General features: G+C 39.6%; 2 protein-coding genes across 2 annotated transcripts; one reads left to right on the plus strand and one right to left on the minus strand.

Annotated features, from left to right (window-relative positions):
* Window positions 1-11827: 11827 nt before the first annotated feature.
* LOC117981435 (uncharacterized) lies at window positions 11828-15450 on the minus strand. The gene is made up of 2 exons (XM_034966272.2): window positions 13444-15450; window positions 11828-12487 (listed from the first exon to the last, which is right to left on the minus strand). Exons 1-2 carry the CDS (start codon window positions 13792-13794, stop codon window positions 12236-12238), a joined length of 603 nt encoding a protein of 200 aa, XP_034822163.1. The 5' UTR covers window positions 13795-15450; the 3' UTR covers window positions 11828-12235.
* Window positions 12486-16869, plus strand: FABP5 (fatty acid binding protein 5). The gene is made up of 4 exons (XM_003831271.7): window positions 12486-12785; window positions 15457-15629; window positions 15964-16065; window positions 16604-16869. The coding sequence occupies exons 1-4, from the start codon at window positions 12707-12709 to the stop codon at window positions 16655-16657; spliced, it is 408 nt and encodes a 135-aa protein (XP_003831319.1). The 5' UTR covers window positions 12486-12706; the 3' UTR covers window positions 16658-16869.
* The last annotated feature ends 2145 nt before the right edge of the window (window positions 16870-19014 follow it).

The raw sequence follows: 19014 nt of genomic DNA on the forward strand, positions 1-19014 counted from the left end.
GGAGAAGGAGGGAGAATGAGAGAATGGGAGTGCTCTTATCCATTTCACAGGCATAAGTCAATGCATGTGTCACTGGTGAATTTGAAGAGTGAGCCTTCTCACTGTGCAAGCAGAAAGCAGTTTCCTCCCTTCCATGAACTTCTGTACAGGTGGGAAAATCTCCACTGGGGAATAGAGGAGTCTTCTCTACTATCTTCTTGTCTGCATTAGGCTACCTTTGGCTATTCTAGTGTGAGAGAAGAGGAAAAATAAAGGGTAGAAAAAGTCTTATTTGACTGGAATAGTTTTATCTGAAATTTATTTGTATCAGAATACATTTAAATATAAATGAGTATTTTTTGTACTTAGTGAGTTTTTAAAGCTATGTTTTTCTATGGGATGTTATCGTGGACTCTTTGGAGAACTTCCTCTCCTCATCACTGAGGATTTCTCACTTGTAGTTTCCTTGACTCAGAGAACTCTTATTTCTCTGCTTATAACTCCTCCTTCAGCAAGATCCTGCTGGCAGAAGGGGGCTGAGCAACAATAATAAAAGTTGTATTACAAAATTTGCTCAGGAATCTGAGTCTGAAAACAGTCAATGGCACATATTTGAAATTTTAACCATTATAGTTTATCCTTATGTTAGATGACAAATAAGTAAAATGCATAATAAGGTTTTTTAGTTGTTTTCATCAATGTTGTTTTCTTTTTGGTTGTTAAAGAAATGCTCTGTGAAGTTATTATACACATATCTGAAAGAAACCATTTACTACACTTCCCACATGTAAGTATATAAATTAGGTAGGTTTAATGCATCTAGGTGAAAAATCGGTGCCTAATTGCTTACTTCTTGAGAAATAGAACACTTGGCTTTGGAATAGCAGTTTAATACAATACCAAGACCACCTACTGAAGTAGCTAGTGACTTTGCTATACTTTTCCCCCTTCTCACTTTCTTTGAAAATCAGTTTTTGCTGTGTGTCTTCTGACTACTTTCTCTCTACCTCCACAAATGGCTTCCGTCACCTGCCCACCAATGTCATATACACAGGTGAGTGCTACTGTCTGAAATGCCATCGTTAGGGATTCAGCCTTCAGTTTAAACATTGCTCCTTCTTCTCCTTTTAAAATGCAAATACCTCCCAGATAGTCAAATATGAATTAAATCACTTCATACATTAGAATGAATTAGTCTTCAGGTTCCTATGGCCCCAAGGACAGCATAAGAGACTTGGAATTTAAAGGAAAGGATTATTGAAAAGGGAAAAGACAGGAGGTACATTAGGTTGTTGTTTTTCATGTTTCATTCTAGTATAACATGTTGTCCACTGGAATTAAGACATAACCTGGTGACCAGGCATGGTGGCTCACACCTGTAATCCCAGCACTTTGGGAGGCTGAGGCGGGTGGATCACTAGGTTAGGAGTTCAAGACTGGCCTGGCCAATATGGTGAAACCCCGTCTCCACTAAAAATACAAAAATTAGCCAGGCATGGTGGTGCATGCCTGTAGTCCCAGCTACTCAGGAGGCTGAGACAGAAGAATCACTTGAATCTGGAAGGCGGAGGTTGCAGTGAGCCGAGATGATGCCACTGCACTCCAGCCTGGGCGACAGAGCGAGACTCTGTCTCAAAAAAAAAAAAATAGGTATAACCTGGCCACAAAGCCAGGGGATGCTTACCAATGGCCTGATCTCTACTGGGGCAGAGCCTATATCCTGATGTACCTTTAGAAGGAAAAGAAAATCTCTCTGTACTCATAACTGCTTGGAAGAAGATGCATTTGATTCCTATTCCCCTCCACTGGTCACCTTTCTCTTCTTGCCATCAACAGAAAAGTTCAGGTGTCTAAGTAACCTGGTCTCTTCCTCCCTGCATCAGTTTTGTTCCCTATTACTCAAAGCTCAGGGTGCAATTCTCAGAAGTAAACCAACTCAGTCCAGTATTCTACCTGTCATTCGAAAGACCACCAGGATAGCTACATAGTAGAAAGGAGAGCATTATTGACAATATCAGTTTGCAAACCAGAGTCAGTCTCCGCTGTGGACCAAAGGTGCTCTCTCTTTGAAAAGGGAAAAAGCAGGTTGAATTTTATGCCTCACAGGGCCTGTATCATGCAATAGAGTCAGACATATATAGGTGCCTCAGAATACAGGCTCTGCCCTACAAAAATCAGGCCTTGGGTAAGTGTCCTCTGGCCCTGTGGTCAGGTTATATCTTGATTCCAATGGGTAACATGTACCTGGATGAAACATGAAGAAAAACATCTTAATGCACCTCCTCTCTTTTCTCTTTTTAATAGTCCCTCCCTTTAAACTCCAAGTCTCTTATGCTTCTGCAGGTTTGGGGAAAAGCTATCCATATCTCTGAGAGGAGTTAGGTGCATGAGCAATGGGTAAAAATGTATGGAACATGTATCCCATGTTCACTTTGGGGTGGGATTTTAGCATTAAAATGGGGTGGACTTTGCTCTTTTCATCAAAAGGTGAACTATAGGACACAAAGACAGTTTGTGCATCTCTATTAAACTGGCTGAAACTGGCTTGAGGCCTGCAGTTGTTTATCAGGAAAGAATGTAAGGTGTGTCCTCTGTTCAACTAAAGTTGTAGTGGTCTGGGATGTATATCAGAGTTAAGAAGGTTCTGATAATTTGCCTGATTCCTCTTGTTGTTACAGAGTTTAGCAAAGGTGTGGTTTTTCTTAAAGCTGTAGGAATTTAGGACAATACCATGCTAGCTGAGCCCTGAACCCTCAACCTGTAGGGAACTTGTTTCAACTTTTAAGTTGGTTTAATTGATAAAGGGGCATCTACTTTGGCCTCCCAGGTCACATATACAAAGCTTTCTCTAAATACTGTACCTTTGGTCTGCATTCACTTTCCGAACCTCAGTAGAACATGTCTAGAAGACCTTTATTAGGAGGTAAGTTTTCATGCATAGATGTCCTCCATGAACAACTAATATGTATGTTCTTCGAGGCCATTACTAGTTATGTACTATATTTCTTCATTCCCGCAGAACATTGTCTTGGTGATAGAATCAAATACTTTGGAGGCTGAAGATTATCATCAGCATTTTCCTAGAGTATTCTTCAGAGCATTCTAAGTGCTGCTAAAAGGATGGCAGCAAACAAGGCAGGTTTTGCAATCAATCCATTTGTAGAGATGTTGCTCTTAAAAAGTTAAATGTATTTTTTAAGTTCAAGATTTCCTGGCATCTTTAGTATGCTCATACAAGCTGGAAATATCCAATGGGAATCATGGTATGCCCAATTTCCCTAATTTGTTTGATAATGGAGTCTGTATTCAAAAAACTCCTCACAGGAAATTTTAATTTCTTCTGTTCTTCTAAGGTTACAGATGAGAAAACAAAAATTTAAATTTAAACAGGTATTTTGTAGCAAAGTCTAGAACAAGGATTTCCTATATCCTAGGTCACTGCTTTTACTTTTTATGTATTTAGAGCAGATATTTAATAAAATTATTGTTTTACAAATGATACTAATATTTATTTGCCTGACTATTTTAACGTTATGGCCTAGAATTATAATAGAGACAAAAGTTGCTATGTCCAATTTGATTCTTAAAAAATCTTTTAAGATTGTTTTCAATTCAAGTAAAGACAAAGGGGAATTGAGGACACAAAGATAATAGTTTTTTTTAAAAAACTTTAAAAAAAGATATATACTTTTGAAGATTTTCTAAGAGACCAAAAAGGCTTTGCTACAGTTTAAATAGTGAGCAAATTATGCATGTTTGTGTAAGTATATGACACATTATTATGACATATGGTTTTCTTGAGGAACAAGGGGGGAGGCCAAGCAATGGCACAATTACTTGCAGTGTTACATTTCTTATGTCTATTTATAATCCATACTCTAGTATTGTTTGAACTATGAATTAATAACTATTATTTTCATAGGCCAAATATGAATTGAAAGAAATAATTTAATTTTTAGGTTAATCCCCTTATTTTTTCATTTTCATTTTTCTTCCCATAAAGTATTTTAAAGAATACTTAAATGATTATGGAATATATTTGGTATTCTTGATAAGCCTATAATTTGCAATTCTATTTTTGCTTACTCAGAAAATCTTTTGTCAAAGGAATCTTGATTGAGTTTTAGCTGAATTAGAAGACATCTAAAATTCCTTTAAACTCTAGGATTTTGATTCTCCTTTAGTCCTAAATCCAAGCCACTAATCTATTTTCAGAAATGAAACTATACAACTTTGAAGAATTTACCAATATGTCTGCTCAAGTGACAACTCATTGTTCTGAGATCACGTCTGACCAAGAATTACTGCCAAATACACAATTAAAAACTGTATGTCTTGGGTGTGGGCAGCAAAGATCAAGTTCTACTTGTTCATGTGGATTAGTGACTTGGACTAGTTAGGTTCCCTCAGAGTACTGAGGCCCTAAGGCTTTGGGTGTGAAAGAACTAGAGCCTTGCCTTGGAAAACCAGAAGCAGCTGACACCTGCTTAGTAAAGCAAGAAGCAAAAGGAAAGCCAATACTTTTTTGTGTGTGCAGGATTTACCATCACTATTCACGTTGATGGGAAAATGACAAATAAATGTTTTGTTGAACTCTTATGTGATTTTTATTTTGTTTCTAGTTATGATTTGTATCACCACATGCTTTCAAATGGAATATTAGGCAGTTTTGATTTTCTGTTTCATATTGGGGTCAAACTTTTGTTTCTGTGACTATATCTCAGAGATGATTATGTCAACAAAATGCAAAAATGCAATAAAATGGAAAGGTATTTAATTTGAGAAAAAAGCTTTTTTTCCCATATAGTACATAACATAGAGTAACTTTCATATGCTAAATACATTCAAAGGGACATCAGTAAATGGCATTCTTTCCTGTTTATAGAAGCTGGTCCTATTCTGTCTTGACACTTATATGATGTCCTGATAATATAGCCGCAGAAGTGATAATATTTTACAACATGCAACAAATAAAACTTGTCATATAGAACCATAGTCTTCTCCCCAGGAACCACGTACAGTTTCTACCAAAAGACAAGGGCATCAGAGTATGTGTGGCAAGAAATCATTCAGCTTTGCTTCTGAGACTCTTCTCTCAATTCTCAGAAAAGGAACTCAGCAGGATTTTCTGACCCTTACTGAACTAGCTGGGTGGTAGACAATTCCAGTTTTGACTTGTATTCTGGAAATTTTTATTATGCAAGTTGTATATCTCAGTATGCATCACCACCTCAGGCATAGCCTGGTGTCCGTTTACTACCCGGTTTATAGCGATGAACTAACTCTAAAGCACAGGCAGAGCTGAGTAGTGACATGAGTTGCTTCATGATGTCTAACCCAGTATTTCTCAGACAAGATCTTTCTAGCTGAGCAAAGTTTACCTCAGTTAACTTTTTGACATTTGGCACATTAATTTTAAACTAGATATATTTATTTGGTACACTCACCTGGTTTCTGTTAAAGACTCACTTAATATTATAAAGATAAAACAATGGCCTTGACCAATGCCATGGAGCTTTCCCTCTATGTTTTCTCCTAGTAGTTTTATGTTTTCTCCTTGTAGTTTCATGTTTTACATTTAAGTATTTAATCCATTTTGAGATGATTTTTGTATATGGTAAGAGATAAGGGCCTAATTTCATTCTTCTGCATGTTGATCTCCAGTTTTCTCAATATCATTTATTAAAGAGACTGTTCTTTCCTCATTGTGTGTTCTTGGCACCTTTGTAAAAAAAAAAAAAAATTAAATTGACTGCAGATGTGGTTTTCCCTGGGCTATTCTATCCCATTGGCTGATGTGTTTCTTTTTGTGCCAGCACCATGCTTTTTTAATTACTATAGCTTTGTAGTACATTTTTTAAATCAGGTAGTGTGATGCCTCCAGCCTTTGCTATTTGTTTTTCTTGGCTAACTGGGGTCCTTTGTGGTTCTATATGAATTTTAGAATTGTTTTCTCCATTTCTGTGAAGAATGACCTTGGAATTTTGGTAGGAATTGCATTGAATCTACAGATCACTTTGGGTGGTATGGACATTTTCACAATATTAGTTCCTCCAGTGCAAGAATACAGGATATCTTTCCATTTATTTGTGTCATTTTAAATTTCTTTTATCGATGTTTTACAGTTTTCAGCATACAGATTTTTTATCTCCTTGGTTAAATTTACTCCTAAGTATTTTATTTTTATACCTACATCATAACATCACATTTTACCCCATAAATATATACAATTATTATTTGTCAATAAAAAAATTAAAAGAATAAAATAAAAACATGATTGTGTAAATGGAAAACAACAAATGTAGACTTTAAATTAACCAGTGATGATCTAAAAACCTTTCATTTATTTCTTAAATAAAATAATGTGGTTTCTTAAGAAAAAAGGCATAATGAATTATGGGGAACCTGAGGGCTTCTGTTTACCTGATATTTCAAAGACCTTCAATTTTTTAAAATTTTCAATATGTGATGAACTAAAACAGAATCAATTTTTAATAAATGTTTGTGAAATTTAAAAAACCCACAATGGATGTAGTTTTTAGCTTGTATAGACTTAGATACCAAACTTCTTGAAGATAAGAACTAGATTCTATCCACATAATTACTAGGTGTTCTAAAAATATGGGGTGATTTGAGACAAAGGAATGTGTCTGGTATGGACATCTCTGCTGGCCATTCTTTTGTGAGCAAGCAAAGCTGTCCCTGCATGACATATTTGTATGATACCTGAGTAGGGAAATACTGAACATGGCACTACCACATTTTTTCCCTCCTGCAAGGCACCTTCAGGTCTTACAATAGATAATGCTGTAGTACCATGTTAATGCCTTCCTTGAAATTTAGACTTTGGAGCTACCTGATAGGTGAGAATTAAATATAACAACACTTCATCCTATTTGAAATAGTTGGAAGGAAGGAGGGCATTGCTCAAAATCATACCAGGACAACAAGCATAGCTCTGACTTGCCCCAGTCAAACTAGGATATGGTCATCCTATCTTGCACTCTGCAAAAAATCGTGTGTTCAGATAACCTACCAGGGCAGAAAGGCCATTAGGAGCTCCATCTCTGCTCTGATGGTGAAACTAGAATTAATGCTATCTGATGTGCTGGGCAGGGAGAAGGAGGTAAGGATGCAGGGCACATGATTATTTTTGTGTTATTTTAGGATTTGACCATCAGCTTAGGTCTTGTTCCTTCTTCCTGATGGCTAAACTCTGTCTACCATTCTCTTGCCAGGATCCAAATCCAGATCAGAAGAACCCATCAGAATCATGACAGTACCATCCCCTGGAATTCAAGCCTGACCTCCACAGCTCTAGCTGCCGTGTCCCACCCAGAGAGCAGATCCTCTAGGTATTTTGTTGTCTTCAGATCCAGGTACATACACTTTAGGCCCAGCGTGTGGCAGTTATGAAATAAAGCAAATGTTTCAAAGACAAGTCAGACTTATTCCTCATTCAGATGGGTAAAACTATATTGAGTGTGAAGAAGAAAGGGCAGGGTAGGAAGAAAACCAGAGGAGAATTAAGAAGTGATTTCAATTTTTGAAGTCAATTTTATTGATTTCTTGACTGAGTCAATAAAGGAGTGAAGTTGAATTGGTTGATATCTAAATAAAAATATCCATTCTAGGACAACAGATGTTTGTAGCTCAGGTGAGCTTTTAATCCAAAGTAAGAAGTAGGGATTTCAGACCCACATTCAGAATCCTGAGGCCATGGTAGTTTTGAGATCTCCTCTTTGTAGCCCTGAGTGTTGACAAGCCCAGCTTGGTGTTCAATATTTGGCAACTCAGTAGGATGTCTGAGACCCTGCAGAATTAACTATGTATTTCAAGGTTGTAAGATAGGAGACAAGATTTGAGATTTGTGGCACAAATATTTTTTATCCCACCTTCCAAAATAGGCTGGAAGTAAGATCACAGTTGCCCTTCTTAATGGTAACAACTACTTAGCCTCCCAGTTCCCACATGAAATTACAATATTTAACCAATGTAGAAAACAGAATATACTTTACTGGAAACTTCCCCTACATACTGTTGAATCTGTATCTTTAAGTTTGGTCAATGCAGAAGTGAGCAGGTGAACAAAAAGTGTCCTGTGGTGTCTATGGGTGGGTGAACAAAAGGTACCCATCCTGCTGCTTGGGTCCTTCAGAGAAGTGCACAAAATCAGCTGCATGCTGGTTTTACAGCTCTGTGCATGACTCTGAGGAGTTACAGGGTAGCTCTTCCCACTGCCAAAGTAGGAAGACCAGAGATAGGATAAGAAAGCATCTTCAGTCGGATTTAGGTAGGTTATTAAGTGCTGATGATTCTTCTTCAAAGCTAATCCAGAAAAATGGAAGCAATGGGCCTGACTCACTGAGATAAATAGCTTAGAGGCAAGCAAATCCATGGTTTTGTAGATTTGACTTGAAAAAAATCATTAATTCTTATAGATAAATATCAAAATAGAGAAATGATCAAATGGTGTGAGAATCTAGGAATACTGCATGGGAGGTAGGAATGAAAAATAGAAAAGGGTAATCTACAAGAAAAGAATTTGGCCTCTTCCAGTGGGAACATATCATTTGGAGGTTTTTTATGTTTGTAATTTTTTAAGGACAGAGATGCTCATTATGAATGTGTCTGTGTATTTGGGCTTGGCCAGCCTAAGATTTTGTATATAAGGAGGCTTAGGAGTAATAATGTGATTAGAAGCGGGCTTGAAGAGGTTGGGGTTGCTAAGGAATTTGTTTTGAAGTTGCATTGCCTGGTAAACATAGTGCTTTTACTAAGATTTTGTGTTTATTGGGGTGGCTTTGCTAGCATCCTCCTGCTCCATTTCAAGCTGTGCCCTTTGGAGTTGTGCTTTTAAACCTTTGAACACTGCTCATATGAGGTATAAAAGGGTTATCCCAAACTATGTGTATCTGTTGCCATGAGCTATTGACAAATGTAATATACAATAATACACACGTCTGGAAAGTAGGAAGATCTATATAAGTAAGGGAAATGTATGAATTTTATACTGAAATCTTTTATTATAAAATGAGCCATTATGTCCTCTGCCTTATTTTGAAGCCATTCACCTTTTATTACTGTAACTTTTGCAATGCCTCATTTTCCCTCCAGCTATCCTCTAGTCCAGTTAACTCAGCAAGCACAAGTTTATGATGGATCATTTAAGGAGCTGGAAAATTTTAATGGTTAGCCGTGGCAGTTATGATGTGTAAGACTCTAACTGCTTTAAGTAAAAGGACAAAGTTCAAAATATAACTCCATCTTTATAAGTGCTTTAATTAAAACCAATCTTATTATGAAAAACAAACCAAAAAAACCTTGCATTGATGGATGGTAGCTATTTGCAATTTCTTGTTTTGGCTGGATGCATTGAAGGATTTAAAATTTAATATTTAAGGTGTGCCTTAAACTGCAAGGTTCCCTGATTTTATTCTCATCTAGGAATTTTTGCTGCTTTAGATAGCTGACAACATGCAGATCCATACTCTATCTCTTAAGATTTTCTTTTGGAACTGATTCCAGGTGAAATTTTCTTAGGGAAGATGTGGCTAGAAGCTGGGTATGCAAAGCATGTCTATAGCAAGGAAAGCCAGACGAATGAGGGTCAAAAATCTAGTTATAAAATTTAAGTGAGACACTAGGTTTAAATAAACATATTCTCCAACCTTAGTGATTAATTTTTTTCCTTTTTTGATCATCTTGCCATGTACTTAGAGAAGACTCAGTTCCCTGAAAATGGATTACTTTGAATATTCTCTGCAATAATTTAATGTGGTACTCTCCATTTCTCTACCAACTGCCTGTTGCTAAGCCACCAACACTTACTGTCCTTAGGAAGAACTGATATACAATAATCAACTTTGTGGAAGGCACATCTATGTACATAAACTTTAACTGGGAAGTTGTCTTTAAATAAAAATGACACAATATGCTCCAAAGCTGTGTGTGATTACAGAATGAGAAGCTGAAAAACTACTCACGTTTATCAAGTAAAGCCTCAGAGAAATATTACGGTTTCACCACTAGGTGGAAATAGAGTAATTTTGAGTACGCTTTTTCAAGGCCATGAACTTCTACTGCAGGAGTACTTCATAAACTGAAGGGGACCTAAAAAATCATTTAGTATTAATTCTCATCTCCTTAAATTCATAGATGATAAAACTAAGCTTCAGAGATATTAAGTAAAATTGCATCTGTCTTGAAAAAGGCAGTTTTCTAAGCTACTGGAAGAAGAGTTGCTAGTAATTCTTGATTCTTCAGTCATTTTCATCCATAAGAAGAATGTGTTATTATCTTCCAGTGTGAAGGAAAACATGATATAACACCTGTATTACCTATGTGCTGTTACTAAAAATAATGAACAGCACAGTTACTAATGTTCGTAAGGACAGGTTAGGATAAAACTATTGTTTCTTGTTTCCTATGTTGTAATTAATCACAATCAAGTGATGATTCTCCTCCTTCTTTCCAAGAAGAAATACTCAACCATCTCCATAAAGTTACATGAGACTTCAATGAAATTTGATTTCACAACATTTTTGGTTTTACACCTCATAATGGGTGCAAGGTAAGTAGCCTAGAATAGGCCTTTACTTAGCGGGTGAAGGCAGTACTTAACTGTTTTTTCACAGCTTAAAATCCATTACCATTACTCTGGAGAAGGAAAGAATCTGAGTAGTAGAGCTTAAGGGGCATTAGAAATAATCTACTCCAATCATACATCTGTATATGCATCAGATGTGGTGTCTGAAAACAAGACATTCAATGTGTTTCCCTGAGGAACAGAGCAATCACCATGCCCTTTTTTGTTCCACAAGATACAATAACGGTTATTATTTTGGCCATATAGCTTTGTTTTGTCTGTATGTTTTAACACAAAAGAATTATTTCCACTCATCACATCAGAGATTGTGTTTAAACTTAAGTTTTAAGTAAGGCCTTGGGATTAAAGGCTATTTCTTAAGTACCTAAGTATCTAGTACTCCAGTGCCATTATCTTTTTGATATTTCTGTAACATGTTAGATTATGATAATTTAAAAATTAGTATCAGAGTGCTGCGTCCTATTATTACTATATATAGTCTATACAGAAATGGATAAGACATGTTGAAATGGCACATGAAGAGCTCAAGTTCAAACACACAGGCAGCCCTAGGAGCTGCCTGAAGTGCCTGGTAGCCAGGGCTTCTCATCACTGAGTAAATGATGCACTCAGCTTCCCTCAGAACACGAATATTTTCTGAGCAGTAGGGCCTCGGGTGTGGGACATGCAGACCCTTATTGGGAAAACAATTGAGTGTTAAATGGTACCACAAGGAAGACTGGTGTGACCCTAAAGTGAGGGCAGGGACTTGAAATGAAAGGGATGCAGTTCAGGGGAGTACATGTCCTGCAGCATGTTGGGAGATAGCAAACCAACCTCAGATTTCAATTTTGTCAAGGATGATACAAGAACTAGTAGTGTCTCGGTGACTGTGGTCTACTCAGAGCTCCATCACAGCTACCCTGAGCCCAAGGCAGTCAGGTGTGGTCTGATTTCATAAGGTCTTCAGTGAGACCTTATGGATGGGGATTCTGGTTCTACCACTGTGAGAACTATCTTTGCCCTATTTTCTCTTTTGAAAAATTGGGATAACACCCCTAGCAAAAATATAGTGGAGACCAATGTCTATAAAGTGCCCAGGAAGCACATCTAGCACTTAGTAGCTACTCAATAAATGCACATTACCGCTATCGAAACGGCCAGCCTGTGTGGCAACTTCCTCACCTCAGTCCATCTGACTTCCAACAGGCACCCGGGAGCACCAAGTAATAAATTGTGAAGAGTACACTTTGAAACGTATCATGTTCTACGCACATGTGTAGGGTATTATTATAGTTCAAGAGAAAGAGGGAACCCGCTGGTGTCTGAGAAGAAACCCGCTGGTGTCTGAGAAGAAACGGTGAAGGGTGCACTACGAAGGGAATATAAACTAATCAAACATTCGTGAATGGCAATGACAGTCACTAAAGTTGACACTTCCTGCAGTCTTTTAGTTTAGAAACCACACTTCCCGAGGCGTCCCCCATCCCAACAGGGATAAAATCCTCTAGCTCAACTCAGGTATATCCCCACTATTGGGCCAGGGAGACCTGCGGATGGCGAGAGCAGGTTCTCTCAGGAGGGTGTGGATTGTGAGCTTGTGCGCTGGCGAGGAGCAGAAGGTCAGGGAGGCACCGTAGTTAATGAATCAATAAACCAAACAGCCGATCAATCACTTCCTGCAGTCCGAGTCCGGCGACGGCTAATCGATTGGTCCGGGTATTTTGAAAGGAAAAACGGCGGTGGATATGTTGTCAAACGGAGGGGTGCAGGAGAGGCGGGGCCAGGCCTCCAGGTGACCCCTCTGGCTTCCTGGGCCGGCAGAGGCGCCGAAACGTGCAGGCGCCGGCGTCCATGAGGCGTGGGGCGCGCCGGGCGAGTCCCTGCTTGCAGGAGGCGCCCGAGAGGCCGTCGCGTACCCTGGCAAGAGGAGCTGGTTAGCACCTCCCGACCCCGAGAAGGCCCGGGGGGCGCCCGGCGGGCGGGGCGGGGACTGGGCGAGGCCCGCCTCCCATTGGCCGCATAGCGCCGCCCCGCGCGGGCTGCCGTTATAAAGCAGCCGCCGGCGCCGGGTGCCTCACAGCACGCTGCCACGCCGACGCAGACCCCTCTCTGCACGCCAGCCCGCCCGCACCCACCATGGCCACAGTTCAGCAGCTGGAAGGAAGATGGCGCCTGGTGGACAGCAAAGGCTTTGATGAATACATGAAGGAGCTAGGTGAGGCACCCGGCCTGGCAGCGCCTGCAACGTGGCGTGTTGTGCGGTCGTCTGTCCCTAGGTCCCCGTCAGCGTGCCAGATTCCGGGGCAGGAGATGCTCGGCGGCCTACCCCCATCCCCTCCCATCTTCCCCACCACGCGGCCGTTGGGTGCAGCGCGCGCAGCACCACGCGGACAGGCGGCGAGGAGCAGGGAGCGTGCGCGCCTCTTGCCCGCCCGCGGGCCGCAAGATTCCGGAGGTGGTCCACCCCGTGGTCCACCTGCCTCTGCTTCTTTCCCTTCGCCCAAACGGCAGCCCTTCCGCATTGCTTCCTGTCCTTTAGCGCGCGCACCCGTCACCTCACGCTGCACTTCTTTCGACCCCCTCCAGGCGACCCAGTATTTCCCTTTTTTCCCCCTTTACTCATCCTTCCCCTTCCTGCCACCATTCTGTCTCTCCCATTTACCCCATCGTGGCAGTACCCACTCCCCTTTCCCTCCCTGTCGCATCTTTTGTTCCCTGTGGCGCGCAGGTCACCCTCCGTTTTCTTCATGGGGACGCGGTGCTGGCGCGCAGTTTCCCGCAGAAATCCTGTGGAGGGGTCTGAGTGGCGCTACAGCTTCAGCTTGCATTCCTCTGTCAGCCCCGTCTCCCCCAGGTCCTCTGCTCGCCCTTACCAGTTGAGCCGAACCCTTTGGATTGGTACCCCATGGAACACCAGGGCCCCCGAGAAGCGTGGCGCTGGCGGTGCCGACCTGCTGCTGGCACTGCCGGGCCGGGGCGCCGCAGTGGGCGGGTGGCCTGTGGGAGGAGCGCAATGAGGCCTGGGGGTGGCCGTGTGTTGCCATCCTGGCCTCTGCCACTTGAGGGTGAGGAGGAAGGAGGCAGTGGGCTTTGCTGGAAAACCGTAACAGAAACTGCCTGGCCCTCCTGCGGCTAACTGCATGCAAGATGGGTGTGGCCCTGCAGAAGGCAGATGACTTCTTGAAGCGTTCCGAGGGAGAGTGAATCTCAGTAGTAAGATTCATTTCTCACTCAAAACAGTGCTTCATTATAAATTACTGTCCTTTTCTATGCCAGTGACAGATTGCATGCTGATTGAGACACTGGATAAATTGCAAACAAAAATGGACCTTTGTCACAGGCCACTAGGAAGTGAGATGGAGTTAGCATAGCATGGATCCTCTCTGGAAGGGAGCTTCCAGCCCTAAGAGATGGCTGGGATTTATGAGGGTGCTTCAGAAGCCGGTATCCACAAATGTTAACCCGGTTGCTCGCTGGTGAAATAACTACCGTGACCCTCTATTGATACCTGGTCGCCGTGGCACTTCGGAATCACTCCTTCAGTACCCTTTATCCAAGACCATGTGGTGTTAAGGCTGGTTTATGGTGAATCATGAGTGTATTTTTGATACTATCAGTAAAGAAGGCAGTATTTTTCTTTTTCCTTGTAAACCTACATCAAGATGACTCTGGAAAAAGCGATTTACTGCACCTGTCCAATAAATAACAGTGTGTGTGTGTACAAGTTTAAGGCCCAAAGAACACTTTTCTCTGCCTGTAGAAAGCAAATTGTGTGTAGGTTTGGAGGGCTTGTTTCCAGGATTCTGGAGTCTTGAAGGTTGTCAAGACTCAGTTCATTAGGGAGCAGTCACAATGTGAAAAGAGCAGAGCCCATTTATTTGTCCAAAGTGAGAGTACATAATGACTCAATTAACAGCATAAGGCACCAGCCCTGAGCTGGCAAAAGAGAAGGCTCCAAGGGGAACTTTAAAGCCTGGCTGAGTGTTCTTCATCAAGACAATCATGCTGCGTAGGTTGTAGTCTCCTTATTTATGAAACAGTGATTTGGCCTGGATCTAAGATTCCTTATACATGTTAACTAACTCTAAGGGGAAAGAGATAGATCATAAATTACATGTTAACGTTGAGGGGAAATTGATAGATCATAAATTAAAATATAATTTAATATGTTATATATTTCTATTGATTTATATACCTATGAAATAGTTTTTATATTGAAAGGTAGGATTTTTTTTTCCATTTGTTAGCATCATGATTGTGCTGCTGAGTTTTAAAAGATTGTGCTATTTGAATATCTCAGGATCAATTTCTATTTTGTGTAGTCTATTAATCAAATATTTATTGAGAACATTTATATGCCAGACTGTGCTGGAGTCATAGAATGTAATGGTTGGCAGAATCTAGTAAAAAGAAAAAGATTGAGCAAACTCCTGAATTTGCAATTTTGAATGCTTTATCTCCACCTTCTATCAACTGCTTTGAGTAAATAAAATTTGGAAGTCCACATTTCTTCCCTAACTTTCTGAAAGCCAGCATAGCATGGTGGCCAGAGCTCAGATTTGGAGCCAGGGTGCCAGTGCTCTTGGTTCCCAGCTCCATCACTTTCTAGTTGAATGATCTTGGGCAAGTTACTTCCGTGCCTCGCTTTCTCATCAGTAAAATGGAGACAGTAACATCTGCCTTTTACAGGGCTGTTGTAAGGCTTACCTGAATTTCATATATGTAAAGTGCTGGCTCATACCGTGGGATATATGTTTACAGTAGTTATCAATAAGCAAATAAGTGAAAATATGCTGCACAAAGTGATTACAATGGAATTATTGCTTTTATCATGTAAATGATAACTTTGGTCTTCCTGTTATTTAACATGACTTAACATTCTACAGGAGTGGGAATAGCTTTGCGAAAAATGGGCGCAATGGCCAAGCCAGATTGTATCATCACTTGTGATGGTAAAAACCTCACCATAAAAACTGAAAGCACTTTGAAAACAACACAGTTTTCTTGTACCCTGGGAGAGAAGTTTGAAGAAACCACAGCTGATGGCAGAAAAACTCAGGTCAGTCGTGACATGTTATGAAATCACAGAAGCTTCTAGAATGATAGGCTGTATCAATAACATTTTACTGTTTATAGGCAAGAACTTAATGAAAAAGTTATTTTATGAATTGAATTTTGTCAAATTAGCAAAAGTATCAACTTCATCATAGAATTGGCATCTTTTATTAGCTACTAGGTTGAAAACCACAAACTATTGTGAATAAAATCAATATGGGTTAATGAAGTAGACTCAGAAAGGAGAAGGTGAAAAAAATGTTGATTAAGGAGGTTATGAGTCATGGAAACTCTTGTAATGTACTTGGAAGATTAAAACGTTTACTTTGTTTTTGCAGACTGTCTGCAACTTTACAGATGGTGCATTGGTTCAGCATCAGGAGTGGGATGGGAAGGAAAGCACAATAACAAGAAAATTGAAAGATGGGAAATTAGTGGTGGTAAGTGTCAAACTGCTGTGTCTCAGTCAGCTTCTTGTGTGCATTCATAGTTCACATAACTGTTCTATATCATTGATCATTAACAGAACTCAGTTTGGAAGAAAAAAAGCAAAATAACAAGTTAAATACTAGAACACTAATTATTAAGAAAGTCCTAGTGGAGATAGAGAAGTGACATGACATAGGAGAGGATTTGGCTGGAGTTGGGGGGAGTTCTTGCTTTGCTGCCACATCACAGTGAAATCTTGGCAAGCCACCAAACTGCACACATTTTTCTATATCTTTAAAATAAGGAATATTTGCCATAACCAAAAGAATAAAGATATATTCAACACATTAGTTTTCTGTAAAACATGCATATTATAAGCAAAACAACAGCTTCTGGCTTCTCTCAAACCCGTGAATTCTGAAAGAAATTTTCTCCATCTATGAAGTAGGTTACGTGATTTCGTGGGACTTTGATTCTAATGTTTTAATACCACCACTGCTCTGGAATCTAAGGCTAACCTAACTCTTTTAATATCTTTCCTTCTTCTAGGAGTGTGTCATGAACAATGTCACCTGTACTCGGATCTATGAAAAAGTAGAATAAAAATTCCATCATCACTTTGGACAGGAGTTAATTAAGAGAATGACCAAGCTCAGTTCAATGAGCAAATCTCCATACTGTTTCTTTCTTTTTTTTTTTTCATTACTGTGTTCAATTATCTTTATCATAAACATTTTACATGCAGCTATTTCAAAGTGTGTTGGATTAATTAGGATCATCCCTTTGGTTAATAAATAAATGTGTTTGTGCTAATATATCTTGTATGCATTCTTTAAACCTTACAGGAAATTAGTGATGAGTTTTAATAATTATTAATTGAGTAAAGGTTGGGGCAGTCTTGAGGGTACTATATTGAGATGACACTCTAGCAATTTATATAGATAGCTACTCTTACAGGAAATACTGTACCAATTATTTAAGCTTGCCCTATACTATTTGAACTTTGTATGAATTCAGGAATCTTGAATTTCTGGCAGAGACCATTCTCAATAAAAGGTGGCTACAACATAAACTTTATTATTCAAATTAGAGCAAAGGTTTAATTAACGAGCATTGACTAAAATACTTTTGTGTGTATTTATATACAAATATAAATAATACTATGTATGGAATAACCAGAATTCTAGTGAATCTCTGTTTCTCGGTCCCCAACACAAATATCCACAGTTCACATTTGGAGAAGCAGGCTGTTGGCCCTGAGCTAAAGCTTCGCATAAATGATCTTTAGGGCAGACGTTAAAGGTCTGGTACAACTACAACCATTCTGCAAGTAAGAAAACAGGTTTTTGACTAACTAGTTCAAGGACAGGAGGTAGTAGAGCTGGACCGACAACCTATATCTCATCAAGTCTACTCAATGTGTTCAGTCATTCTGCAATGCTGTCTCTTTGCAGCTTGTGCAGATCTTGTCTAAAGTCCCTAAGTATACTAAGTGAGACTTCTGAAACCACCCTCCACGTGCAGAAATGTTAACTGGTAAGCCTATTCTTTTAAGAATTAGCCACAGCTATCAGTCAGTGGAGGTTTTCAACTCGCTGATACTCTAGTCCTGTCCTGTCCAATACATAGCTATGAGTCACATATGGCTATTGAACCTTTGAAGTGTGACTAGTCTGAATTGAGACGTACATAGGGGATTTCAAAGGCTTAGTACAAAAAGTAAAATGCCTTATTAATGATTTTTTTGGTATTGATTGCATATTAAAGTAAATATATATTTATGAAGTTAATTTTACCCATTTACTTTTTTAACGTTTCTAGGGAAAATGTAAAAATTGCGTGTACTTTCATTTCAATCATGCTTATTTCAGTCTCTATGCTGGGGTTCTTTCATCCACATTTTCCGCTTCTCATAATTATGTATATTTATTGACATTCTCTCTGAACCAAACATGATTATGAGAAGTGGAAAATGTGGATGAATGAAGAACCCTAGCATAGAGACTGAAATAAGCATGATTGAAATTCACATAGAAAGGAAGTCTAAATCAACACTGTCCAATAAAAAATATGACACAAAAATGAAAGTTAGCACGGGACCCATAATATAGTAAAGGCTTAATGTCCCACCAGCACTTCCCAATATAACTTTATGTGACATGGAAATGCTCTTTAATATCTGCACTGGCCACTAAGGTAGCCACTAGCTGTAAGTGAGTATTGAGCACTTGAAATGTGGTGAGTGCAACTGAGGAACTGAATTTTTAATTTAGTTTTTATTAACTAAAATGTAAATTTAAGTACCCACATGTAGTTAGTGACTGTTAATTTGGACAGCATGGGATGTTTCCAAAATTGAAATTCTTATATTTTAAACTTTCAAACCGATTCCTCTTGCAGTATTCTCCCTCTCAATTCATGGGAATGTCATGTTTCCAGTGTTCAGGCTAAATGTCTAATCTTTGATTATTTCTTTACCATCTTATATCTAATCCATTAGCAAATTATTTGTTTTACCATCAGAATATACCTAGAATTCGATTGCTTGTCACCTCTTTCACAGATACCACCCTCATTCAGTCATCACCATCATCTCTCCCCTTCTCTGCCATTTTGCAACTTTATTCTCCCAAAGCTATCATTTTAAAACACAGGTTACAACATGTCACTCCTCTGTTGAGAACCCTCCACTGGCCTCTTACTTCCCTAGGAGTAGAAGCTAAGATCTTCATAGAGTTTCTATGTGATTTGCCTGTGTCTTCCACCTTCCCAGTGCCCCCTCCTGATTTCATTTCCTGCCACTGTCCTCTCAAACATTCCCTCAGACCTTGGCCAATGTTGATGCAAATGTGCTTTTGCCTCAGGGCCTTTGCACCTGTTTCCTCTGCCTGAAACACTCTTCCCCAAGGAGGCTGCAGCCCACACTTTCTCCACTCCTTAGAGTCTCTTCCCTAAAGGTC

The sequence above is a fragment of the Pan paniscus genome, chromosome 7 (assembly GCF_029289425.2).
Source record: "Pan paniscus chromosome 7, NHGRI_mPanPan1-v2.0_pri, whole genome shotgun sequence".
NCBI classification, from domain to species: Eukaryota; Metazoa; Chordata; class Mammalia; order Primates; family Hominidae; genus Pan; species Pan paniscus.

Coding starts and splice junctions, on each gene's coding strand:
- FABP5 (XM_003831271.7), top strand. CDS start 12,707: ATGGCCACAGTTCAGCAGCTGGAAGGAAGATGGCGCCTGGTGGACAGC. Junction 12,786..15,456: donor TGAATACATGAAGGAGCTAG/GTGAGGCACCCG, acceptor AACATTCTACAG/GAGTGGGAATAGCTTTGCGA. Junction 15,630..15,963: donor CTGATGGCAGAAAAACTCAG/GTCAGTCGTGAC, acceptor TTGTTTTTGCAG/ACTGTCTGCAACTTTACAGA.
- LOC117981435 (XM_034966272.2), bottom strand. CDS start 13,794: ATGAATCTTACTACTGAGATTCACTCTCCCTCGGAACGCTTCAAGAAG. Junction 12,488..13,443: donor CAAAGGGTTCGGCTCAACTG/GTAAGGGCGAGC, acceptor TCCTCTTGCCAG/GGTACGCGACGGCCTCTCGG.